The sequence below is a fragment of the Osmia lignaria genome, chromosome 8 (genome assembly GCF_051020975.1).
Source record: "Osmia lignaria lignaria isolate PbOS001 chromosome 8, iyOsmLign1, whole genome shotgun sequence".
Lineage (NCBI taxonomy): Eukaryota > Metazoa > Arthropoda > Insecta > Hymenoptera > Megachilidae > Osmia > Osmia lignaria.
Genome location: NC_135039.1, coordinates 6,198,111 through 6,224,749, shown reverse-complemented (window position 1 = coordinate 6,224,749; position 26,639 = coordinate 6,198,111). Strand labels below are relative to the sequence as shown.

At 42.0% G+C, this 26,639-nt stretch overlaps 3 protein-coding genes across 3 annotated transcripts in view; 2 read left to right on the top strand and 1 right to left on the bottom strand.

Annotated features, from left to right (window-relative positions):
- LOC117609781 (uncharacterized) overlaps window positions 1-26,639 on the top strand; it is a 123,171-nt gene that overhangs the window by 65,538 nt on the left and 30,994 nt on the right. The window lies entirely within an intron of this gene.
- LOC143305586 (uncharacterized) lies at window positions 53-21,609 on the top strand. Its single transcript, XM_076689732.1, has 2 exons — window positions 53-18,149; window positions 18,308-21,609. The coding sequence occupies exon 1, from the start codon at window positions 12,617-12,619 to the stop codon at window positions 14,654-14,656; it is 2,040 nt and encodes a 679-aa protein (XP_076545847.1). The 5' UTR covers window positions 53-12,616; the 3' UTR covers window positions 14,657-18,149; window positions 18,308-21,609.
- Window positions 17,120-18,121, bottom strand: LOC143305597 (uncharacterized). Its single transcript, XM_076689782.1, has one exon. It carries the CDS (start codon window positions 18,119-18,121, stop codon window positions 17,120-17,122), a length of 1,002 nt encoding a protein of 333 aa, XP_076545897.1.

Genomic DNA, 26,639 nt, shown 5'->3' with positions numbered 1-26,639 from the left:
CAGATTAAGACAAAAGAAACTCAAAAAACAGTACAGATATAATGAAGGAACGAAGCGCGTTTATTCAAATGTCGCAAGAGTATCCGTACTTTTTCTTAAGATAGCGAATATTTTTATATTAAATAAATAACTGCACAAACGAAATGTGTAAACTTTCATTAAATTGGACCTATTATCTTGGAAAATTACAATATGTATATTTGAACATCATTAAATGAGAATACAGCGAAAATATCGTTGCGTTTAATCAAGTGTCGCGGACTGTATGTCAACACTGCAGCGGTGGAGATTAGCAGTTCTGCTGAACTGTTCTGCGCTACGATTTACACAAACGAAATAAACAATATTTTATACATTTTCCGATGCAACAGCGTAATAAAACTGAGCTTATGTCCTTCGCAAGGTTATAAGGAACGCGTCTAAAAAAATCGGATCAAAATCGAAGCAGTAGATTTGGAGATTACCCTGCACAAACAAAATGCTTACAACTTTATATATTAGTATAGATATAGATTTGCAAAGCGTGTATCTAAAAATAAAAAACGGCAAGAAAGGTAAGTTATGTTTTATATTATAGATTTGCATGAAGTCATTATTTTTCGATGCAGTAATATCATGGTATTTTATAATATGTAATATGTACTCTCTTTTCATCATTATAAGCGATAAGCATATCGTCTATATGCAAGATAAGAATGATAATAGAATTTTCGTTAATGTCATAGTATAAGCACGGTTCTGTTTTTGAGACTTTTAAATTTAAATTCTTAAGGATATTATCGATCTTTATGTTCCATACTCTACCTGCCTGTTTCAGCCCATACAATGATCTCTTTAATAGACAGATTCTATTTCCTTTCCTTATCTTACTCAGCATATTTTTGGCTTTATCCGAGATATCTTCATACCTTTTATCCTTTATCATTGAAGCTAAAAACTTCTCTAAAAAATCTGGAACTTTCATTAAGACTTTTTCATCTAATCTGCCATGTAAAAACGCACTCGTTATATCTATTTGATCAATTTTTAGGTTTAATTGAGCCGCAAGAGCGATTAAAACTCGAAGTGACTCCAGCCTTACTACTGGCGCAAATGTTTGAAAGTAGTCCAGGCCATATATTTACGCGAAGCCTCTTGCTACTAACCTAGCCTTCCTGCAAATTACCTTACCGTTTACGTCTGTTTTGTTTGTTAACACTAACTTAGAGTCTACTATTACGTTTGCTTTCTCAACTCTCTGATCTTCAATGATGTCCCATGTATCATTCTAGATTAATGTGTTCACCTCTTTACTTATTGCTTCTTTCCACTCATTGTTATTTTCTCCATTCAAGGCTTCATTGTAATCGACGTCTACAAAATTAGCTTCTACATCCTCGAATCGTCAGCTGATTAGTTTTGGTAATCTTCTGTATCTTGCGTGCTTTCAGCACCTTGTGGATGGTTTATATTTAAATAATTTTCTGAATGATTTCTTCTAGACAGTATTACGTCTTGCACACCCCCGGTATCGCTTGAATTTCTTAACTGACCAACTGATTTGTAAACTTTTCTTGGTCTGCCTGGCTTACCTGTCCTTAGAAACATTGGTCTCTCAGGTAAACGCCTTTCTTCATTTTGTTGATTATCTATAGTGCGATCCTCGTTTGCATTTGTATCTTCATTCTCGAGGGATTTTGATAAATCGATTTCTATCTCCTTAAAAATATTGTCCTCAACTGTATTGGGGGCTTGTTCATCGACTGACAATCTTTTCTTGTTCATATACATGTTTTCTTCAATGAATCTCACATCTCTAGATACAATCACCCTTTTTAATGCAGGTACCCATGTTCTATAAGCTTTAGCTTCTTCTGAGTAGCCTACAAGTTTACCCTCGTGAGCTCGATCCGCTAGTTTTCCTTTTTGCGCTTTATCTAAAACGAATACTTTGGCTTCAAATGTTTTTATGTGTTTCAAGCAAGGCATTTTTTCATACCATATTTTATATGGGATATCTCCATTCAAGCCCATAGTTGGACATCTATTCCTTATATAGTTTGCCATCATCAAACACACTGAGTTTGATTGAATGATCAAACACACCATCATCAAACACACTGAATGTTGAATGGTCCACACACATCTGAGTGAACTATGTCTAGTAAATTTTTACATCATTCACTTTTATGTTTAAATAGTTGCACTGTTTGTTTCCCCATTGCACAAATATCACATTTTAGAGTACCCTCTCCATCTTTAAACCTTATATTACTGGTTTTGAACATTACTTGTCTGAGGCTTTTCTCATTTAGGTGAGCCATTCTATTATGCCACAATATCGAGGAGTTGCTTTGCTCTTCTTTTACGTATTTAGCTTCTTCTTCTTGTGTTTTTCTTAAATAATATAGATTTCCTATCCTATCGGCAATCAATTTTATCTCTTTGCTTTGCTTATCCTTAACAACAGCAACATTCTTATCAAAAATAACTAGATTGCCTTTATCTACGATCCTTGACACTGATAAGAGATTCGCCCTTAGATCTGGTACGTACAATGTGTTTTCCAGCTTAACATTTCTTTGTTCTGTGTCTGTGTTTATTTTTAATCTTACTGTACCTCTTCCTTTTACATTTGTTGATTCACTATTGGCCAGATTTAAATTTTCACTTGAGTCTGATATGTCCTCAAAAATATCATCATTCTTGCATGTGGAGTAAGTTATTGTAGTACAATGCATTTAAAACGAAAATTGAGTTATCTTTTTGTACTTACCTTTGCATAAAAAACTTTCATAAATGTTACAACCTTTCAAACTATTAATAGCGCCAGTCTTGGCACTACCAATTTAGCACCAGTGCTGGACAATACTTACCAAGTTTTTTATTCTTTGGGTCTGCCGTTCCTAGCGTAGACCCTTCGTATCAGTTTTAAGCCGGAGTGTCAAACACATGGCACTTACCGCATGAACAGAACCGCCTATGGTGCTTCCTAGTCGGACGAAATCCTTCTCTACTGAAAATCAGTAAATTTGTAAGCGTTATATCTTGAAAACTAATAAAAATCGGGTGAATACATTAAAGCTTAATAAATTCGTCTTGAGAAGCACTATCACATGAACTAAAAAAAAATATATAGTTCCATTTGAAAAACGAAACTTGACCATCATATCTCTTAAACTAATAATGCAAAAAATTTTCACTTCGGCCCCCTTTTACCGTGCAATTCCCATATCAACAATTTTTTGTATCATTAATAGTTACGGAATAACGGAATTATAACACTTAAGCTGGGACACACTGTATTTGTCTTCTGTATATTTCTGTATATCAGTATATTTGTTTGTATTTCTGTATAATTCTGTATATCAGTATATTTGTTTGTATTTCTGTATAATTCTGTATATTTGTCTAATGTACAGAATAATGTATAAATTAAAAAAAATTTTTTTTTATCATTTTATATGTTTATTTTATATTATTATTATTTTATTGGATCCGCGACCCTGACGAGCTTGCTGGACGCTTTGCGGAAGCGGTCCCAACCTGCACATTGTCCTCCTTACTCTCTGCCCTCGCTTTTGTACATAGTAGTAATATAACAATATCCTAACTGATCCAGCTCTTGCCGCCCTAATCCTCTCGTCGGCACAGAGTCTTCCAATTCTTTCCTTAGCCAAGTCTTGCCCTTCGGCCAAAGCCAAATCAAAATGAGAATAAAAATAATAATAAAATAAAAACACGTGTTTTGTCGTGCTTTTCGATTTTCGTTTGAAGGCAGCACGGCTTGAGAATTATTCCCAAAGTAGGGAGGTTTTAAAATCAAGCGAGAGCGTTCTAGTAGTAGGTTACAGAATGTTCTTTATTTTGATAGAGTTCTGTCTCGTATAATGCTGTTTCTTGGAATGAACTTGTCGTACAGGTACCGGACTTATATATTGTTTCTTGAAGCCGACAACAGCCAATCAGGGCCGCTGGTCGTTTGTACAAAGGGTGACCAGCGAGTCAGTAACGCAGGTATATGCGACCGATGGCGTTTAAGGGACGTCGAAAAGGCGCTTGGTAGCGAATACATAACATGCCGCCCGCCTTGAACAATTTTGTTCAATAATAGATTATATATAACAGATATGATAGTCGTAATACAGATGTGATACAAGATGGTCATGAATGATGTATAGTAGAAAAATGGCTTATAATTAATGTGTTAAATACAATAAATAATACGGCTTTCCAATGCAACGTTTCCTCTTTCCGGATCGTTTATAATCGTTGGGCGCCAGCCACGTCTCGTGGCGATCAAAATCGAAAGGGAAAAGGGGTGATCGTGGGTGTTGTACAGGGGATGGGTCTCGGGGCACTTACGTCCGTACAATACTTCGCGGGGGAGTACGCAAGGAGGATTACTGGGGGGAGAGGAGATCTCAGGGTTAGGACGGGTTCCCAGGAAGCTCGTACGTTACGCGTAGGAGGATCACTACAGGGGGGAAATAGTAGGGGTGAGGCAAGGGTTTCGCAAACGTGGAAATCTTTATGAACTCGCGACAATACGCGGACGCGAAAGTACGCGGGCGAAGGTGGCCGTTGCCTCGATCTCGCGCTTTACAATATTAATACTTCGAGGGACTCACCCAAATTTCACACTCTCCTTCACACAACTCCGCAAATCGTTCTACTCAACAATTGCTCTCAAAATCCTCTGTACTCTCTCTCGCTTAGCCTAGGGCTCAATGACGGTTCGCCGTTGCTGCTGCGACGACGAAACCGTCGCGGGATGGTTTGGGGAGGGGATGGGACTTGGAAGGGGCCTCTTCCGGCAACGGGATAGATCGATTATCGATCTTCGATACACCGGTGCTCGGAGTCGATGGGGCTGGCGGATATCCCGCGATGACGGGTGGGTTGAGGTCTTCGGGCTCGGCGACAGATGGCTCCGGGTGGACGTTTCGCATGATCTGGGCAGCTTCGTCTATTTCTTCGGAGTCCCACGTTGCTCCGTTTCCTTGGAGAACGGGTTAGGGGTCTGTCGCCGGCCTCGTAGCTCCTTCTGCGGGTGTTCCTTTTCGGTCTTCTGTCGCCTCCATCGGTCCGACACCGGTGAACAGGGCGAAAGGGTTAGGTGAGGGAAGGGTTACGGGTGGTTTTGAGGTGGAAGTGTAACGTGGGGGGAAAGCGCAGCGATTGTAACGGGGGGGCACGGGTGTCACCACGTTATAGTACAAGGTGAGATGGTTATGATAATGTATAATGCAATATCGTAGAAGTAGAGTTATAGTCTGTGTTTGATTGGTTAATGTTAGATGTCTGAGCTTAGATGTGTTGTGTAATATTACATTTTCTCGTTCGAATGTATGTTTGATCAAAGGGTAGTGCAATTACTCATGCTTCAATCTCGGTGGGTGAATCTGTAGTGTTAATCGGTAATGAGCAAATGTTCTTTACACTCCGTCTATATGTTCCATGGTTGGTCTTAACTGTCACCACACGGATGATGTCATCTTTTCCAGAATGAAGGTCACAAATTCGGCCAAGATTCCATCGCAATGGTGGTAGGTTGTCCTCCTTAAGAAGCACCAAGGTTCCCACCTTTAATTGAGCTACTAAATTAGTGTGCCACTTTGTGCGAATGTTGAGCTCATTTAGGTACTCCTTGTACCATCTGGACCAAAAATGCTGTTTAACCCTTTGAATGTGCTGCCACGCTGAAAGTCGATTAGTTGGCACAATGGACAGATCATGCTCTTGTTAATGTTAATGACTCACCTATCAGGAAGTGAGCGGGGGTAAGGGCGGTAAAATCGTTTGGATCGGGAGATAATGGTGTTAATGGACGGAAGTTCAATATTACCTCAATTTCTATAACATAAGTGTTTAGCTCTTCATAGGTAAATAGTGTATCGCCGATCGTGCGAACAAAGTGATGCTTAAAGGATTTAACTGCCGCTTCCCTTAAACCTCCGAAATGTGGAGCTCTCGGAGGAGAGAAGAGCCAGGTAATGCTCTTATTTGCTAGTTGTTGTGAAATTGTCTGTTGGTGTTTTTTCGATTTCAACAGAATCTGGAGTTCATTTAGATTGTTTTTAGCGCCTATAAAATTTGTTGCGTTGTCACTATAGATTGTTCGTGGATAACCGCGTCTAGCAAAAAATCTTTTTAAGCTAGCCATAAATGCATCGGTCGTCAAGTCGCTCACCAATTCAAGGTGGACTGCCTTTGTGACAAAGCAAATGAATACCGCCACGTAAACCTTTAGTTTCTTCGTATTTCGAAAGCGTTTTTCTTTAATAAAGAAGGGTCCGCAATAATCAATTCCGACTACCTGAAACGGTCTGCTTGCCGTTACCCGATCCTTAGGTAAATTACCCATTGAATATTCTGGTACGTTTACTGGGTTGACTTTGAAACATCGGATGCATTTTCGGACAATGTGTCTGACTATGTTTTTACCGTCCACAGGCCAATACCTTTGTCTTACCGCGTTCAACGTTCCTAATATCCCAGCGTGTAATTGCTTATTATGTTCGTTTTTAATTATCAGATACGTGACATGACTTGATCGCGGCAAAAGTATAGGATGTTTTTGAAAATATGGAATGCTTGATTGTTGTAGACGACCGCCTACGCGTATTATCCCTTCGGTATCTATGAACGGAGATAGTGTAAGAAACTTGCTTTTCTCCGACACTCTATTTTTTCTTTTTAAATCCTCTAGCTCTTTGGAAAAATAGGATGCCTGAACGCGTCTGATAATTAGGTTATGACCTCTTTGAAGCTCATTTGTTGACAGAGGCCCCGTAGTTTTTACACGTTGTGAGGCATTTGTACAGAAACGAATACAATAGGCAATGACCCGTTGAAAGGTGATTATCGATGAAAACCTCTCGAAGATACCTGTAGTGTCAATGCAACTAGTTAGTATGGTGACCGAGCGCAGTTCAGGTACCTCGATAGCAGATATAGAAAGTTTAGGCCAATTTGAAGAGTCCTTGGAAAGCCACGCAGGGCCTGACAACCATAAATGGTTTTAAAGAAATTCTGCTGGTAATTGTCCCCGGGATATAAAATCTGCAGGATTGTCGGAGTATATTATATACTTCCAATCTAGGTTGTTGGTGAATTTTTGAATTTTCGCGACACGATTCTCTACGAATGTTTTTAATGTGTGTGGGGGTGATTTGATCCAGTGTAGAGCTATTGTGGAATCTGACCAGAAGTGATAAGAGTTGAATGATAACCTTAACGCTGCGGTGGTAGGCCCGGAAGAGTTTACTAAGTAATTCTGCTGCACATAGCTCTAGCCTAGGTAAGGAGGTTGTTTTAAGCGGAGCTACTCTGGATTTCGCGGCTACGAGCCGAACAATAGTGAGTCCTTGAGAGTCCGTCGATCTGAGATAGATGCATGCTCCATAAGCTATCTTGCTAGCGTCACAAAAACCATGTACTTGAATTTCCCTGGCATTTTTTATCACAATTTCGCGTGGCATGGCAAATTTGTTTAACAGTGGAAGTTGTTCGGTATAGGTTTCCCAAGAAGAGTATATGGATGATGGAACGAGATCATCCCACCCTAAGCCACACTTCCACAATTGCTGCATAATTATTTTTGCTTTTATGACTACCGGCCCGAGTAAACCTAGCGGGTCGAACAGTTGAGCTATTTTGGATAATATGTTTCGTGTGGTTGCACGATATTCAATGGTCTCTATTGATGTTTCGTAGTTAATTGTGTCTCCTAGTAGCCGCCAAGATATACCTAAGGTCCGTTTGATATTTTCTGAATCTAAAGCTAAGCATTCGTCAAGTGACCGTTCCCTTAGGGGTACTATTAAAGAAGGTTCATTTGTAGCCCACTGTCGTAAATGGAAACCTCCTGAGTTTAAAAGCTCAATTAATTGGTCCCTAAGTGTCGTAACTTCTTCTAATGTATTAGCACCGGTTAATAGATCATCTACATAGAAGTCGTTTTTTATTGCGTTTGCTGCTAACGGGAATGTATCGGCTTTATCCATTGCTAATTGCTGTAAGGAACGTACGGCAAGGAAAGGAGCACACGCGGTGCCGTAGGTCACTGTATTTAGTTGGTATGTCTTTATCGCGTCTTTAGGATTTTTACGCCGTAATATCTTTTGAAATGTAGCGTCATTGGAATGTACTTTGATTTGCCTATACATTTTTTCTATGTCAGCAGTTAAAACATAGGTATAAGAACGAAATCGGGTGATTAGAGAGAAAATATCTTCTTGAATTGTTGGTCCGACCATAAGCGTATCGTTCAAAGAAATTTCGGCCCCATACGCCATTATTGGCCATATCAGTCTGTCCCATAACCATAGCCTCCTCTTCCAGTCTTTTCCGAATCTTCTTTTTCCAATCCCCCATACTTGTCTCATCGCCGCACTCGCTCTGCTCACCCTGTCTTTGATGTGTAGTTCGCCTCCATCTCTTCTGAACATGTATCCAAGGTATTTGAAGCACTTCACCTCTTCTATTTCCTTTCCTTTCCATACCCAGTCCCTCTTCTTCCATCTTCCACCCCCTTTCCTAAATCTCATTACCTTTGATTTTTCTCTATTTAGCTCCAATTTCTTTTTATCTAAATACCTTTCCAGTTTTCTTATCATCGCCGCCAAGTCCTCTTTTTTCTCTGCCAGGAGTACTACATCGTTTGCGTATGCTAGCGTGTATATTTTCCTTTCCTCTAATCTAATCCCTCCCGTCCCTCCCTTTCGCATCATCTCTTAGCAGATTGTATAATATCGGACTCATTGGACACCCCTGCCTTAAGCCTCTCGCTGTCCAGAATGGATCTGTTACTCCTTCGTTCGTTCTTACTCTGCTTTTGGACTCTCTCAGCACTTTCTTTATTCTTTCCCTGAGTCCTTTTCTTACGCCTTTCTCTCTTAATGTTTCCATCAACACACTTCTATCTACCGAGTTGAATGCGACTTTCAGGTCAATAAAGCACGCCATCACCTTTCCTTTCTCCTTCTTTATTTGCCTATTTACCAGGTAATTTAGTACGTATATATTATCTATCGTGCCCATTCCTTTCCTAAACCCCGTCTGGTTGTCCGGGATCATTCTCTTGCTTTCTGCTTCTTGCCTCAGTCTTTCTGTCAATACCGCTGTGTATATCTTATACAGTGTTGGCATCAGGGTCACCTGTAATTTCCCGCCTGGCTTCCGTTTCCCTTTTTCTTAATTGGAGCAATTATCCCCTCCTTCCAACCCTCCGGCCAGCCTTCTCCTTTCCAGACTCTATTGCAGACCTCCCATGCCCATTCTGATACTTCCTCACCCCCGTACTTCCAGACCTCGTTTGGAATCCCCCCCCCCCGCTTCGCCATCCTTCAATTTTGCCACTACCTTTCTTATCTCCTCCTTACTTGTTTCTTCTTCTCCATCTTCTTCTGCTATTCTTTCTCCCCCTGTGGGGTGATGGTAATGTAGTTCAAGTGCTCAGTAACAATCCTCTGTCGGTAATAGCGTGCTCTTCTTACCTTCACCTCACTTCATGTATAAGATTGATCTCTATTTAATCGCATTTAACTCTGAACAGATTAACTAATTAAAATCAAACTTTAAGAGTTTTAATAACACCAAATATTAAACAATAACAAGAATCACAAAAGATAAATCAATCGTAAAGACGAAGGCGTTCAAACGCGAAACACAGTTAACTTGGAATTAAACAATTTAAATGTTACACTATACAGATATTACGCTAAAGTTCACGAGAACTCAAAACGCACTTTAAAAGGAAATCTCACGAGAGAAAATTCAGCAAGGAATGCGATTCTGAAATTTTCACGGCTCCGATTTTAATCGACGTGTTTCAATGCCGGAGGATGAAGGACAATTGCCATTCAGGACAACCGAATAAAAGTTAAATAAACAATTTGAAATCGAGCGCCAGAAGCGGAAACGTACAGGCGACGACGCGACGACGCCACACCATTCCCCCCTTTTAAAAGAAAAAGAAAAAGAAATTCTAAATTAAATTAATTCAAATAATGTACCTGGTTGACGTCAGCGAACCTTACAATCTTTGATCCAGCTGACGTGCGACCAGGGTAAACTTTCAACGGAGAAATTCCAGAATCGCATGCGCTTGCTGTATTTGCATTGGTACTAGAATCTTCAAGCTCTACCATGGTGTACGCGGGTTTCAGTCTTTCTACTGATATTTGTTCAGTTTTCCCGTTAATGTCAACAGAAAACACTCGATCCGAAATTCTTTCTAGAACTCGGTGTGGACCTGTATAAGGTTGCTCGAGCGGGCGCCTCGATCCATCTACACGCAGAAATACATGAGAACAATTATATAAGTCTTTGTGTTGAAAAATTCTTGGCTTCACGTGATGAGCGGCTGGTGTTGGCCGTAACTTTCGCATAAGTCGACGAAACTCTTCCACGAAAATCTGCGGGTCACTGTCTAGTTCTTCTGAATCAAAGAATTCTGCAGGAACCCTCAAAGTCGTGCCGTACACAAGTTCGGCAGGAGAACTCTTCAAGTCTTCTTTATAAGCCGTCCTCAGACCCAGCAAAACGACTGGAAGAACGTCGCTCCAACCCTTGCTCGAGTGACATGAAATGGCTACCTTAAGGGAACGATGCCATCTTTCCACGAGACCATTCGCTTGAGGGTGGTAGGCGGTGGTGCGACAGCGCCGGCCGCCGATGAGCTTCACCAGGGCAGCGAAAAGTGCAGCTTCAAACTGCGAACCTCGATCAATGGTTATTAAACGAGGTGCACCAAACCTTGATATCCAGTGCGTGAAAATCGCTTTGGCAACCACATCAGCTGTCGCGTTCGCGATCGGAACGGCTTCGAGCCAGCGCACAGTGGCCTAATTCACCGATTTGGCTGGCCAAAAGTCAATTTCAAAAATTTTACGTAAATCATAAAATGTTGGTTATTTTAGATAGTTGAATATGTAAATAACAATGCACCAATATGATTTTTATCATTTGTACACTCATGAAGTGCTGACCTTTGTCGGAAGTGAAGAGTTTTTATAGTACACGTATCGCTTTTCAAATTCTCCGAAACATCGTTTACTTATAAGCAATGATTTTATGCTTTAAAGAAGTTGTACAAACTTCGTTGCGATACAAAAAATTTTCAGGAAGGTATGTTTTATATTCTTGGATAATCTGCAGCCTTCTACTATGTGTTGTTTTGCTTTTATTGATATTTGAAAATGACCAGGATATCAGTGATGTCTTCGATAATTTTAACATTTCGCAGATGATTTTGTTATACTTCCGGGTGAGTCCCGGCATTTGTTTGAGCATCATTACACTTGGCAAAGATTTACATTTACAATAAAAAAGGAATTGGGCGCCCAAACGCACCCCTTTAGTTTTTAAAGCATTTTCTTTATCGCGACACAAAGCGGTCGGAGCAGTAAAACATGTCGTGTGCAGTAGATTTTTGGGACTGTCTGCAACTCTGGCTGGCATTCACGCTTATTAATGCGTATTTGATGAAAAAGGTGAAAATCTTTTCAATAACTTTTCTCTTCGATAGATATACAGAATACAGACTGACTGTTTTCTAATACTTCGGAATTTCGATATACATTTAATTCGCTAATCATTTGTCATAAGAATATGCAAGGTTTCATTGCCTTGTTACGTGGCCGACGGCTTGGCAGCGCGCGTGGCTATCAGAGGCTTTCTGATTGGCGGCCGCGTAACTTATTTTATTATCAATACAACCCGAGCGGTAAGATTGTATTGTGGTAGGAACTGTCACAAGGTTTCACTGGGTTTAAAGGAGAATGCTAATGTGGGTTTGACACAGCAATGTATATATTCTACAATCTTGGTCTATTACAGATGTTGTTGTCGCGAATATAGGTGTATAATGTGATATATTACCTATTTCCACTATGCTCGGTGTTCACGCACTGGCAATGCGGGGGTGTTGTGTGTGGTTGATTGTAATGCCAAATAGAAACACGACTCGCGGATTCTATAAGGTGAATGTTGCTCGAAGGGGACTTCAACCCGATCTCACTAATAGTAACCAACTCACTACCGTACACGACGTGCTCGACATGAGATGAGCTCTGGTACTGCCCCCGATCGTTGGTACGAACGGGTTTATATACTAATTAAGAAGGGTGGTCTGGTTACTATTCGAGTGATCAGGCTGGGTCCACCTGCCTCTGCGACAGTTTAGAGTGGTTGCATCTGCTATTTGATTACGGCGGACCCATTGCTTTCCCAAGTGTTTGGTTCTGCTATCGGTGGGCCTTCTGTTTATTACGAGAGTAAATGGTCGGTTTGCCCGAGAGTTTTCCTTTCCAGATGTTTAAGCTTATTTGAAAGGAGACACGTTTGATAAAAACGGTCTGTCTACGTGACAGCCTTGGTAACGTAACAAACGAAATGTATTGTTAATTTCTTTTGTCGAGTCTCATTGATCATTGTCGTGTCGAAAAATCATTAAAACGAGATATCTCGTAAACTGAAACGTGCAAATAATTACATTAACTTACAGTTATGGAATCTCCTGAAGCAGGTATGTAGCGTAGTACAATAATTGAACCTTTATTTTAGTTACCTTTTGGGTAATTTCACACCAAATCGATCACTTTGTTTATCGATGTTTCGGATTTTGTTCTAAATGATATATATTGTAGTGAATCTAATCTCTCGGAGACGCTTAGTGGACCTCATGTTCGACAGAGAAGATTTACAATTTTCTGACAAATTGGAGTATATTGAAAGTTACATTACAACCTATGATAATTATTCCAGTGAAAATGTCCAGGACATTAGGAAGAGATTTTCATATATTAAGTCTGAACTGAAACGAAGATGGTCGGAAGCTCAAAACACAAAAGATAGATTTTACAAAAAGAACAACAACTGGTTAAATGGAACATTTGAATTACCAGTGGTTACAGTACGATCTGGTCGGCCATCAAAATCATTCGAGGAATCAAGTGATAGAACAAAGAGGAGGAAAACGGCAGTCCTTCGAAGCACTACAAATACGGATGAATTAGTTTTTTCTGCTCAAATGAAATTGCAATCTTCAGGAAAAAGAAGTGCTTCGACAATATTGAAAGAAATTACTAATTCTCCTGAACGAGCAAAAAAGTATAAAACTGCTTATTCAATATTCCAGCACAGATCTAATGAAACATTGCAATTGTCGTCATTAAAAGCCTTGTCAATGTTTGTTGAAGCTGGTCTATCAAAACACCAATATTTAATTATCAGAAAGTCAAATCATTTATTCTATCCATCGTATAACAAATTACTAAAGGAAAAACTGAATTGCTACCCACAGAAAGAATCGTACCAAGTGACGTCCACATGTGCTGAAGTAAATCTTCAAGACTTGCTCAATCATACCGCCACCCGGTTGTTAACATATTTAGAACATGTTTTGATAAATCTAGATGAAGACGAGTGCAAATCATTGTCTTTAATATCAAAGTGGGGTTGTGATGGATCACAACAAAGTCATTTCAAACAGGCATTTGACAATGAATTCGAATCTGATGAAAATATATTTCAATCTTCATTTGTACCTCTACAATTGAATTGTGCTTTAAGTGGTAAGAAACTTGTATGGCAAAATCCAACGCCTTCGTCTCCACGCTATTGTCGCCCTATCAGAATTAGATTCGTAAAAGAGACATTTGATGTAATAACAAGCGAAATTGATTACATACGTAATGCAATAAATTCACTACAACCCACGAAATTGACACTTTTCGGAAGAGATTTTTCAATCCAACACAAAATGATTTTAACCATGGTTGATGGTAAAATATGCAATGCCATCACTCAAACATTGTCCACACGAAGGTGTTATATTTGCGGAGCAACGTCAACCGAATTCAATGATTTGACGAAACTGCAAGTGAAGGATATAAATCCAGATTCATTAGAATTCGGTTTATCCATTTTGCACGCTAGGATTCGATTATTTGAAAGCTTACTACATTTATCATACAAAGTTACCGTTAAAAAATGGATTATACGTAAGACAGATGTTCAACAAAAAAAAATAATTGAAGACCGTAAATTGAACATACAGAAAGAATTTAAAAGTAAACTAGGTTTACTCGTTGATATTCCAAAACCAGGATTTGGAAATACTAATAATGGCAATACTAGCAGAAAATTCTTTGCCAATCCTGATTTGTGTGCTGAAATAACGGGATTAGACCGTGATTTGATATACCGTTTTGCAGTAATTTTAGAATTAATTTCAAGTGGTCATAAAATAAATACCAAAAAATTCGATACATACACTCTAGATACTGCAAAATTATATATAAATTTGTATTCTTGGTATCCGATGACACCAACCATGCATAAGATTCTTCTTCACGGTTCAATTATAATTGAACACGCTTTACTGCCGATTGGTCAGTTATCGGAGGAAGCAGCTGAAGCTCGCAACAAACATTTTAGACTATATAGGCAAAATTATTCAAGAAAATTTTCCAGAGAATCATGTAACCTAGACGTAATTAACAGATTACTTTTAACATCAGACCCACTATTAACTGGTATACGAAAGATGCCGAGAAAAAGGACAAAGCAATTTCTGAAGGAGACTATTGAAATGTTCCTTCCAGCAGAAACTCCACGTACTGCAGAAGATTCTTCATCTGATGAACAACTTTCGGACGGAGATTTATAAACATGATCAAGTACCCTTATAATTGAAAAAAATGTACTATTTAAATATTAAAAATAGTTTTAATATTAAAATTTTGTACTAGTTTTTATTGGTTATTTCAACAATTTATTTTTTTGTTTCATTTGATTAACATAATTCCTGTTTAACACATAAAAAAATAATTTTTTTGAAGGAAAACTGTATAAGGCATTATTGGGAAGCATCCTAAACCTATTAAGCATCATAAATAATTTTGGCCAGCCAAATCGGTAAATTGGACCACTGTGCAGCGAGAAAAACGATCGATCACAGTTAAAATGTACCTGTGACCTTGCGAAGGAGATAGAGGTCCAACAATGTCTACATGAATGTGTGCGAAACGATTGTCCGGCACCGAGACCTTTTCCGCTGCAAACTTGTTATGCCTTTGGATTTTCGCGCGCTGACAAGTTAAACAGGAACGAACCAAGTCTGCAATGTCCTTGTTCAATCCAGGCCACACGAATTTCTCCGAAATGTAGCGTCTCGTGGCTTTAACTCCTGGATGGGATATGTGATGAGCTAGATCAAAAACTCGTTTACGAAGCGAAACGGGAATATAAGTTCTAATTCCTTGGTCGGAGACATCGCAGAATAAAGGTTGATCTGAACCAGTCAAATTGAACCTTCGCAGATTCAGCGCCGTTGTGGTGGATTGGAGCAGCGTTTGTAGCTCCTCATCTACTGCTTGCTCAAGCGCTATTTCCTCCGTGTCCAATGACAAAGGCGTAACAATTTCATTGATACGAGATAGCGCGTCTGCAACACAATTTTCTCCACCTGCAACATGGCGAAAATCAGTAGTGAATTCCAAAATATAAGCGAGCTGCCGTGTCTGCTTGGGAGATAATTGATCTATCTTCTTATTAAAAGCGAAAATCAGAGGTTTGTGATCCGTGATCACGTGGAAGGTGCGTCCCTCAAGAATATCTTGAAAGTGTTTGATAGCCCTAAACACGGCCAACAGCTCGCGATCGTACGTACTGTAGCGCTGTTCCATACGAGTTAGTTTTCTTGAAAAGAAACTGAAGGGTTTCCAAAAACCGTTTGACTTTTGCTGCAGTGTAGCGCCGACAGCAGTGTTTGAGGCGTCCGTTTGCAACGCAAGCTCAGCGTCTGAATCCGTAAAAACCAACAAGGTAGCTTCGGCCAACTCATCCTTGAGCTTGTAGAACGCTCGTCTCATCTCGTCGGTTCAAACAATGAGATCTGAGTTTTTTCGTTTCGACCCGGAAATGGCAGCTTGTAATGGTGCCTGGATAGTTGCAATTCCCTTCCGGGAACGATTGTAGTAATTGATCATTCCCAAAAATCGTCTTAGAGATTTGACGTCTGACGGTTCAGGATACTCCTTGATTACCTGGACTTTACTAGGTAAAGGAGCGATCCCATTGACGTTGATGCGATGACCAAGAAAATTCACTTCATTCTTGCCCCAGTTGCACTTCTCAGGTTTATTCGCTAAACCGTAGGCCTTCAAACGATTGAAGAGAATTTTCAAATGCTGTCGATGTTCCTCTGGGTTTTTCGAAGCTACAAGAATGTCATAAATGTAAGTAAAGCAAAAATGTAAACCAGTCGTCACCTCATCCATGAAGCGCTGGAATGTTTGAGCTGCGTTCCTGAGCCCAAACGTCATGTATGGAAACTCATACAGCCCAAAAGGCGTAATGATCGCCGTTTTGGGTATATCCTTTTTACGAACTGGTACTTGCTGATACGCCCTCATCAAATCAATCGTTGAGAAGATTGTGGTGCCATGCAGGAAGTTTGGAAAATCTTGCAGAAATCGAAGGGGATAACTGTCGGGAACTGTAATGTGATTTAAACGCCTTTAATCGCCGCAAGGTCTCCATGTTCCACCTTTCTTCCTAACGAGATGTAAAGGGCTCGCCCAAGGGCTCTTCGAAGGCCTGCAAATCCTTTGTTCAACCATGAATTGGAATTCCTGCTTTGCATCCTTCAGCTTATCCAGCGCAAGTCGTCGCGCTTTTGCGGTGATAGCAGGTCCAACCGTCTCAATATAATGTTCTACACTATATGTAATTTCCGGGGGAATAACCGTTGCCCTAAACAGCTCCGGAAATTTAGTTAATAGATCGGCAAAAGGCTCATCGCGAGAGAGGCGACTTACTTTGAGAACGCCTTTGGAACAAATCTGACCTGACGATTCCAGAAGAGTTTTACCGTCGATAAGTCTGCGTCGAGAAATGTCCACAATTAGATGATAGTGCGACAACAGGTCAGTGCCAATGATAGCCCTATTGATATCACAAATTATAAACGACCAATCCAAACGTCGTCGTAGACCGATGTCGAGACCGATGTGACGCTCTCCATACGTCGGAATTTTCGACCCATTGGCTGCATAGAGTACAAGGTTTCGCCTCTTGTAGCGGTCTTGAATAGTTGCAGGAATTACCGAAACGTCGGCTCCGGTGTCCACTAAAAAATTGATGCCTGATGTCTTGTCTCTGACGATGAAGCGACGCTGCTCAGCCCCTGAAATGTCTGTCGTCGAAGACATTGGGGCGAGTAGTTTTCCCGACGACCCTGGTTGGTCCATTTGCATGGTGGAAAACAATGGCGAGCATCCGCTCCGTATTTGGCGTGAAGTCTACAAAGTCCATCATGGGACTTGGAACGAGCCCGACGTTCCTCAGGTCTGTTAGATTTCCGGTCTCGTCTGCGAAATCTATCATCTCTTCCTGCATCGCGAGCTTCCAATCGACGCAGGCGTGATAGGATCTCCGAGAGCTGTTCACTCAAGTCCGTGGATGTCTTAGAGGTTGCCGCAACGATGTCGACGTTGGATGGGTGTGCATCAGCTACTGCAGCTACACCTGGACTGACGATTTCGAAAAGCTTATCGGCTTGAAGAACCAACTTCCCCAAGTCCATGCCCTCGCTGATCGCTAAAATCACACGGAAGTTTTCAGGCATTTGTTCAAGAAAAAGAGTTTTTAAAATGGATTCACTGCATTGACCGCCTGCAAGGTTTCGTAAACGCTGCAGGTATGACGATGGCTTTTCATCGCCCATGCTGTGGCCCCTTAACAGCCTGCGCAATTTGGATTCGCTCGATTCGTCGAACGACTCTAAAATTCGGCGCCGGAGGCTGTCGTATTTGCCAGTTTCCGGAGGACTGAGAATTACATCTGCAACGACCCGCAAGACGCTGGCATCTAGAACAAGTACCACGTTCCTGAACTTGGTGTCATCCGAAACAATGCGTGACAGAGCAAACGCTATTTCGACTTGAGAGAACCACAGCAACGAGTTCTCCTTCCAAAAAGGTGGCAGCTTCACCCTAGCCACTGCATTAACTTCTCCTGCTGCTGCTGAAGTTGATTCTGACTTCTCCATCCTGGACGGATCGGCGACAGGAAGATCGCTACCGGAAGCAGTGCGGTCCGAGACCCTGGTTGGCGAACGTGCAAGCGGCATACAGGTGGAAGTACACGTTGAAATGTCGGTAAGTCTACTTCACCGATCACGTCGGGGTCACCAGTTATGGGGTGATGGTAATGTAGTTCAAGTGCTCAGTAAAAATCCTCTGTCGGTAATAGCGTGCTCTTCTTACCTTCACCTCACTTCATGTATAAGATTGATCTCTATTTAATCGCATTTAAGGTGATGCGAGCGTCGAGGCCGAACTTCGAATTCCGCGTCGGTAAAACAGTCAACGTTGCATCGAAAATTAGACCGAACAGAAACTGATTTCAGCGCCACTACAGTTATTGCATCCAACTAACGGCAAGCTATTCTACATCACTTTTCGCATACATCTAAATGACACACGGATGCTGCGATAGCTATATTATGTATGCCACCGACAAAGTATAAAATACGATACTGCATACATCACCTAGGAAATGTATGAATGACATAACACCTTCACCCAAATATTATATATACATTTCTTGTAATATAACATAACCAAGGGAAGAATATTCCTACAAATCGAATGCCTAAGGTTATTTTTTTTTTAAAATAATATGTCCCGATATGGTACTCCGATATATACATATAAGTGGTATCAAATGTTTTTCCGAAGTACGAATGTGTAGGAGTAAGAACTATATAAATGTGATAGAAACGCAGGATATTTGTTTTTGAATAACATGAATTGTAATACTATGAAGGAAATAAAAAGAAACTGATAAATTATAAAAAAAAATTGTTGATAATTAAATTGCAAATGCATTTACTTTATTAAATAAAAAAAATAAAAGATAACATAAACATTTGTCATGTATCCAGTATATGTATATTTATATACATAATTCACACTTTTCCTTTTTGGAGGGATATAGGAAATGGACGGGTATAAAATAACTGTAAACAAAATATATAATAAAAAAGAGAATATTTTATTTGACTGACGGCAGTGCACAGGATAAGGAATATGAGAATTGTACTCTGAATTCCTACAAATCGAATGCCAGTTAGTTTATCCGTCTAAAGAAAATCGTGAATGTACCCATGTACTTCGTCAGCACAGAGGATAAGGAATAGGGGAATAAATATCTACACCATAAGTAGCGGAAAATATTATATAATTATAAAAAAGTTAAAAATATATACAAAAACTAAAAAACATGAAATAAAATAATAATAATAATAATAATAATGATAATGATAATGATAATAATAATAATAACTATCCAGCCCCGCGGCCAGCAGAGGGGTATTGCTCATATACCCATAAGTGTATAATCCCTTCGCCGGGTTAATGACTCCCGGACATGAGGGCGCCGGGTTAGTAGCAGCCTCTATAACCGTCGCAGCCCCCTCTGTTCGCTGTAGACGGCCGTGTCTCAGCCGTGGGTTGACGCCTCCCCCATTTCAACCTCCTCCACGCTTCCTCTCCCCCTATGATAGTGCTGCCCGGAGGAGCAGCCTTACTTTGCCTCTTTGCTGGAGGTGATCCATGGTCTAGCGGATCATAGTAGCTGTCCTTGCTGCATCCTGCTTTAGCGGTCGGACTGGGCACTCGCTGCGGGCTCCTTGCTACAGCAACCCCCTCCCTCATAGTCTTATCCATCATGGCTCGCTCTCCCTCAGGTCCCAACAGACCAGTCGCACCACTGGATGACTCCCCTCCTCCATCTTCCCTCTCACACCCACTTGCCGATACTGGCCGCGCCCTTTCTTCCTGCTCTGTGAAGGGTGGCTTTATGTCCCCCTCTTCACTTAACACCATTGGGTCATAACTCATGGTATATCTCCCGTCCACTATCTTGACCCCTGGGGAAAAGAACTGGTGTAGTGTCCCCGCATTGGTAAGCGCCTTGCTCGAACGGTCTGGTCCGCGTGCATAGTAAACCACGGGGTTAGCCAACAGTGTATCATACATAGTACCCTCGGTCGGCCCGTCCTCGTATGTCATCGTGCAGGCCTGGTCCCAAAAAAGATCCCTTAGTACCTGAAACCGACCCTCTCTCGACGCCATACCGCTGCTAACACTATCGATGTTCCCGTTGAGCGCATGCATCTCCTTATTGTGGGCCTCCGCAGCAGTATTGACCCATTGAGCCCCCATCTCCCCGCATGTGAGTCTACCGGCTATGTCCCAAGCTACCGACGTGAGGAACGCGTTTAATTCAGCTAGGTGGAGCGACATGCTCCACGCGCTCGAGCGGTCCTTCAGGGTACCTCCGTATCTCGCAGCGATTATGAGAGATTACCTGAGGGACCGCAGGCTGTCGTACATGACAGCCCAGGGCATCAGGATGAAGCAGGTCACCGCCGGAGCGGCACAGGGGTCAGTGCTGGGACCTGACCTCTGGAATGTCATATACGACAGCCTGCTCCGCCTGGACATGCCCGATAACGCGTTCCTCGTCGCATTCGCCGACGACGTTGCCGCCGTCATAACAGCACGGAGTCCCGAGTTGGCCCAACTTACGCTTAACCAAGTTATGCGCAGGGTCAACGGGTGGATGGAAGATCACGGTCTCCAGTTGGCTGCTGCCAAGACGGAGATCGTGATTCTCACGAAAAGAAGAATCCCCACCTCCATCACGATGATGGTCGGGACTCTGCCTGTACAGACCTGCAGCTCCGCGAAGTACCTGGGGGTGATGCTGGACAACCGGCTCACCTTCTGGGAGCACATTGGTGGGGTCTGCGACAAGGCTGTGCAGAGTACGGCGGCACTAAGTCGTCTCATGGCGAACGTGGGAGGCCCGAAGCCGTGCAAGAGAAGACTCCTGTTGACGTCCGTCCAGGCAGCCCTGCTTTACGGGGCAGAAATCTGGGCGGATGCTCTTAAGGTGAAAAAGTACCGGACTCGGATGGCCGCCGTTCAGCGCCGCGGGGCACTGCGCGTCGCGTGTGCGTACCGCACAGTGTCCGAGGACGCGGCGCTAGTTGTTGCCAGCACGATCCCGATAGATCTGCTCGCCCAAGAGCGAAAGGAGATATATCTCCAGAGTTCTGAAATCGGGCGAGCGGACGCCGCGGAGCAAGCCCGCGAGCGGACCATCGGGCGCTGGCAACAGCGTTGGGACGATAGTCCCAAAGGACGGTGGACCCGGCTCCTGATCCAGGACCTGGGCCAGTGGTCGTCGCGTCGCCATGGCGAGGTGACCTTTTACCTGACGCAATTCCTGACAGGACACGGCTACTTCCGTAAGTACCTGTTCAGGATGCGGAAGGTAGGGTCACCTCACTGCTTGCTCTGTGGCGAAGCGGAGGACGATACGCTCCACACCTTCTTCGTCTGCGATTATTTTGCGGACAAGCGAAGAGGTGTGGAGCGCGTCATCGCCGACAGCATCACCCCGGAGAACATCGTCGGGGTGATGCTCCACAGCCAGGAGCTGTGGGACGCTGTGGCGCAGTATGTTGAGTACATACTGCGCCGCAAGCGTGAAGAGGGGTGCCTGGGGGCACCCCCCTCATGACCCGAGCCGCGCCGCTAGGGCGCAAATAGCACAGCCCCGGAGCCAAAGTAATGCTAACGCGGTTCCGGCTCCGGGGGTTAACTGTGGGTATGGAGGAGGGGTTTTAGTGGGTATACCCGGAAGCAACTACTTGCTTCCGGGGGAGCCCCACACTACCCGGGTGTGGTCGTACCATTTGGTAGCCCCCCGGGTGTGTGGGAATGCATTTCCCCTCCTCCTGAAAAAAAAAAAAAATAATAATAATAATAACAATAACAATAAGAATAACAATAACAATAACAATAACAATAATAATAATAATAATAATAATAATATAATAATAATAAGAAGAAGAAGAAAAAAAATTTAAAAATAAAAAGCTATGTTGCGGCCATTACAGCCGCGACCACGTCCGCCTCCACTGGCATTTCCGCGACCGCGGCTGGACGGTGGCGCTGTTTCGCACCGCAGCTTATTCATCTTTCTTCTATATTGGCGAATGAGCTGCTTTTTTGTTCTGTATGACTGAAAAAATAAATATTATGTTATTATTCATAAACAATGAATACCAGAAAAATCGTACGAACAGGTAAGTAAAAAAACTACTTACGTTTTGCACCTCAGGCTCATACAGCTCGTTCAGCTGTGACACGTGCGGTTGATACGGCTACGGAAAGAATCAATATCATATTATTATATATAAACAAAAAATAGCAGAAACAACGTATAAACATGAACGCGAAAAATAGGACTTACTGTATGTCCTGCCGGTTGTTTCTGCGGCTGTTGCTGTGGTACTGGGGGCGGCTGCAAAAATAAATATTCTGTTATTATGTGTAAACAAAGAATAGCAGAAATAACGTATAAACAGGAACGTACAAAAACGACTTACGATATACTGAGCCTGTTCTATTTTTTGCAGCAATTGTTGCATCTGCAGCATTTGCTGCTGCTGCATCTGCAGTATCTGCAACAGTGGTTGCGGTACAACTTCTGGTTGCAACCGCAACTGCTGCACCTGCTCTTGCAGCTGCAACAGCGGCGCCGGTTGTGGTTGCGGTTGCGCTTGGAGATCACCGCTTTTATCTTGTGGACACGAGTCTAGAAAAGGCAATTTTTTAACTTTTTTATTTTAGCCTGTGATGAAAATGTAAAATATGACATGTGTAAAAAATATGTTATGTGTATGCTGAAAATTTCATTGAGATCGGTCAATGCACTGAGAAGTTACAATTTCTGAAAATCGTGGCTTTTCATCTAAGAACGTGACTAGTTATGTTCTTAGATTGCGATTCTCGGAAATTTTAATTGTAACTTCTAAATGCATTTACCGGTCTCGATGAAATATTAAAACCATGCACATAACTCATTTGAATCTACGAAAGACATTTTTTAAATTTTCATTATAGGCTCACATAAACCCACTGTATATGAAACAAAGCAAAAAATATTTTTGGTACAAATGGTCACCTTATTATAATTGTCAATGACACTCGCGAAGTAAAGAAAACAAGACACACTTACTGTCGCCTTTTTCCATTTTCTGTTCACTTTCTCCGAAACCTTGTGCACGGTCCAAGTTCAACGACGCCAGTGAAATTGGAAAACGAGAGCGCGTTGGCGTTTCGTTTCTTTTTAGAGCGTCGCCATGGCTGTCGTTGTTATTTCTTTATTTCTAACAATAAGGCCTCTTCGCATAGAAGCCATACATATATATAAGACATCTTCGCATAGAAGACATACATACATATATATTATTGATAAAATTTCCAAGCATTTGTGAAAAAAATAACCACAAATGGGAAATAAAAAAAATACCAGGAGAAGACTCTCCCTCAAAAAAGCTTATAGAAAACTGTAAGTGCTAACAATTTATATGTACATTTCAGTAACTTGTGTGAATTGTCCTACATTCGTTTTACTTTGCAGGCGACGAAAAGAATGGGAATCGTCGACAACGACGATTCAAGCTGATGCAGTTTTCGAAGACAAATATTTCGAAAATAAAGATGCGGGGCGCATCTCAGAATCGAAAAACGTCCTATTCGCAAATGAAAATAAAGATGATGCGGGGCGCATCCCAGAATCGAAAAACGTCCTATTCGCAAAAAATAAAGATGATGCGGGGCGCATCCCAGAATCGAAAAACGTCCTGTTCGCAAATAAAGATTTTGGGCGCATATCACAAAACGTCCTTCGCGAAAACGACGAAACTGTCGTTGTACAATGCGATTCTACAAGTGTGAAACCCACTGTAGTAGTACAAAACGTCCTGGACGATAGCGACGACAATCTTATCGTAGACGTCGGACACGAAGATATGGGACATATTTCGGAAAATGTGCCAGATGGCCGCCGCATTGTTGACGTTCAGTTCTTTTGGAATGAAATACATAGAACGTTCGACAATCATGCGCGAGGTATTGAATGTCATTTTCGCGATTGGAAAATGATCGGTAGTCGCCAGCATGGGTGTCTGACACAGCTTTTCTTCAAGTGCCAAATGTGCAATTACGAAGATACTGTTTGGTCGGAACCTATGAATTCAGATATAATGAATATAAATGAGGCCACGACAACCGCGACTGTTACAGTCGGAATCGGCTATGCACAATTAGAAGAATTATGCGCCGCCCTGAACATGCCCTGCATGGCTGAAACGACGTACCGGAGGTACCGTGAAAAACTTGTAGATCAGTTTATGAAAAGCGCAATGTATACCATGCAGGCAGCCGGTGAAGAAGAAAGACGATTAGCTTTTGAAAACAATGAAGTCGTCGACGGTATCCCATATATAACTGTCATAGCGGATGGTAGCTGGATGAAAAGATCGTATGGAACGAATTATAATTCACTTTCCGGTGTCGGTGCCGTTGTAGGTTTCCGCACAGGAAAAGTTCTGTTTATCGGCATACGCAATAAATACTGCACAATAAAAGACTTACACTATACAGATATTACGCTAAAGTTCACAAGAACTCAAAACGCACTTTAAAAGGAAATCTCACGAGAGAAAATTCAGCAAGGAATGCGATTCTGAAATTTTCACGGCTCCGATTTTAATCGATATGTTTCAATGCCGGAGGATGAAGAACAATTGCCATTCAGGACAACTGAATAAAAGTTAAATAAACAATTGAAATCGAGCGCCGGAAGCGGAAACGTACAGGCGACGACGCGACGACGCCACACCATTCCCCCCTTTTAAAAGAAAAAGAAAAAGAAATTCTAAATTAAATTAATTCAAATAATGTACCTGGTTGACGTCAGCGAACCTTACAATCTTTGATCCAGCTGACGTGCGACCAGGGTAAACTTTCAACGGAGAAATTCCAGAATCGCATGCGCTTGCTGTACTTGCGACGACGCCGCACCCCCATCACTACTTTTTCTTCCGTCCCTCCCAGTAAATTCATAAAATGTGTTTTCCATTCTTCTTCTTTTATGTTCGTCTGTGGCTGCCCTCCCTTTTTTCTTTCCCTGTTGACTATTCTCCATACATCTTTGTCCGTTTTCACTCCCTCTATCTCTTTTATAAACCTTTCGTTTTCTTCTTTCTTTTTCTCTTCGCAGAGCCTATTATATTCTTTCTTTGCCTTTTGTAGCTCTCTTCTCTCCCTTTTCTCCAGTCTCTTAGCACTTTCCTAACCTCTTTTTTTCTGTTTTTACATTCCTCGTCCCACCATCCCTTTTTCTTGTTCTTTTGCCCTTTTTTTCTTCCTCTCTCTAGCCCTTTCTTGATCTCCTCTAACGTTGCTTCCATGTCCTCGTTCAGTTCCTTAATCTTCTCTTTCCTCCAGGTTATTCCTTCTGTGAATTCCTTCCTCCCCTGTTCTGACCAATCCCCTCTCGGTGCTGCTCTTCTCCTCCTTCCTATATCTGTTGTTTTCTCCTCTCCCCCTCTCATTTCCACTACCAGCGGGTGGTGGTCTGAGTCTGTCTTGTCCCCAATTTCCATCCTTTTTATCCCTTCCCTCCCTTCCTCCTCTGCAATAACGTAATCTACCACCGTGTCTCCTCTGGCCCCTGTATAAGTGAATTCCCCTTCCTCATCCCCCTCTATATTTCCGTTCAAGAATGACCAACCTGTCTCCCTCAGCATCTCTAGTAACCTATTTCCTTCCGCATTGATTTTCTTATCTTTGGACTTTCTTTTCCCTTCTCCTTCCTCCTCCTCGTCTTCTGGTTTGATTCCCCCCTCCTCTTCAGTTCTCGCATTGAAATCGCCTCCTATCAGCGACCTTCTTCCTCCCCCTATTTCTTCTAACCATGGTCTAAGTTCCTCTATCTTTGCGTCTATGTCTCCATTTACATACACCCCCACAATCCTCCAGTCCAACTCCCCCCCTTTGCATTCTGCCGTTATTATACCCTCTTTCCCCTCCTCTGTTGATATCCCCCCTTCCCTTCCCAGTATCTCTTCCTTTAATCCCATTATCATCCCTCCCATTGCTCTTCCTTTTCTGTTTTTCCTTCTCGCTGGCTGCGCTTCCCACCTGTATCCTTTAGGCAATCTGTCCTTCATCTTGTCCCATCCTTTCTCTTCCAGCCATGTTTCTATAAGCACCACCGCGTCCCATTCCTTTACTGTCTCCCAGAAGTCTACGTCTTTATTCTTTACCCCTGCGCAGTTCCAGAATCCTACCGTCCAGCTTCCATCGTCCTTCTTTTCTTCTTTTCTTGTCCCTTCCTTCTTCTCCCTTTTCCTTTCTCTTGCTGCGTCCTTTCCTTCTTGCTCCCTGTTGTTCCCCTCGGTCACTTCCTTATCTGATCCTTCTGGCTTTCTTTTTTCCTTTCCTTTTCTTTCCTCCTTCTGTGTATTTACGCCCTTCTCTGTTTCATCGAGCCCTATGTCCCTTGCCCCTCTTCCCCCTTTCCCCTGTTCCTCTTCCTGCACAAGTTTCCATTCCCTCCCCTCCCCATTGGTTAGCATCCCTTTTTCGTCATCCTATTTCCACCATTTCCCTTCTATTCTTATTTTCTTGAAATCTACTCATACATATTTTCCTTTCTCTTTTTCTCCTCTTGCGATTCTTCTTAATCCTCCTGAATCCTCCTTTCGTCCCATGTGAGGT

Excerpts from the sequence above, each read along its gene's own strand:
- LOC143305586 (XM_076689732.1), top strand. The coding sequence starts at position 12,617 with ATGATATATATTGTAGTGAATCTAATCTCTCGGAGACGCTTAGTGGAC.
- LOC143305597 (XM_076689782.1), bottom strand. The coding sequence starts at position 18,121 with ATGCCGCTTGCACGTTCGCCAACCAGGGTCTCGGACCGCACTGCTTCC.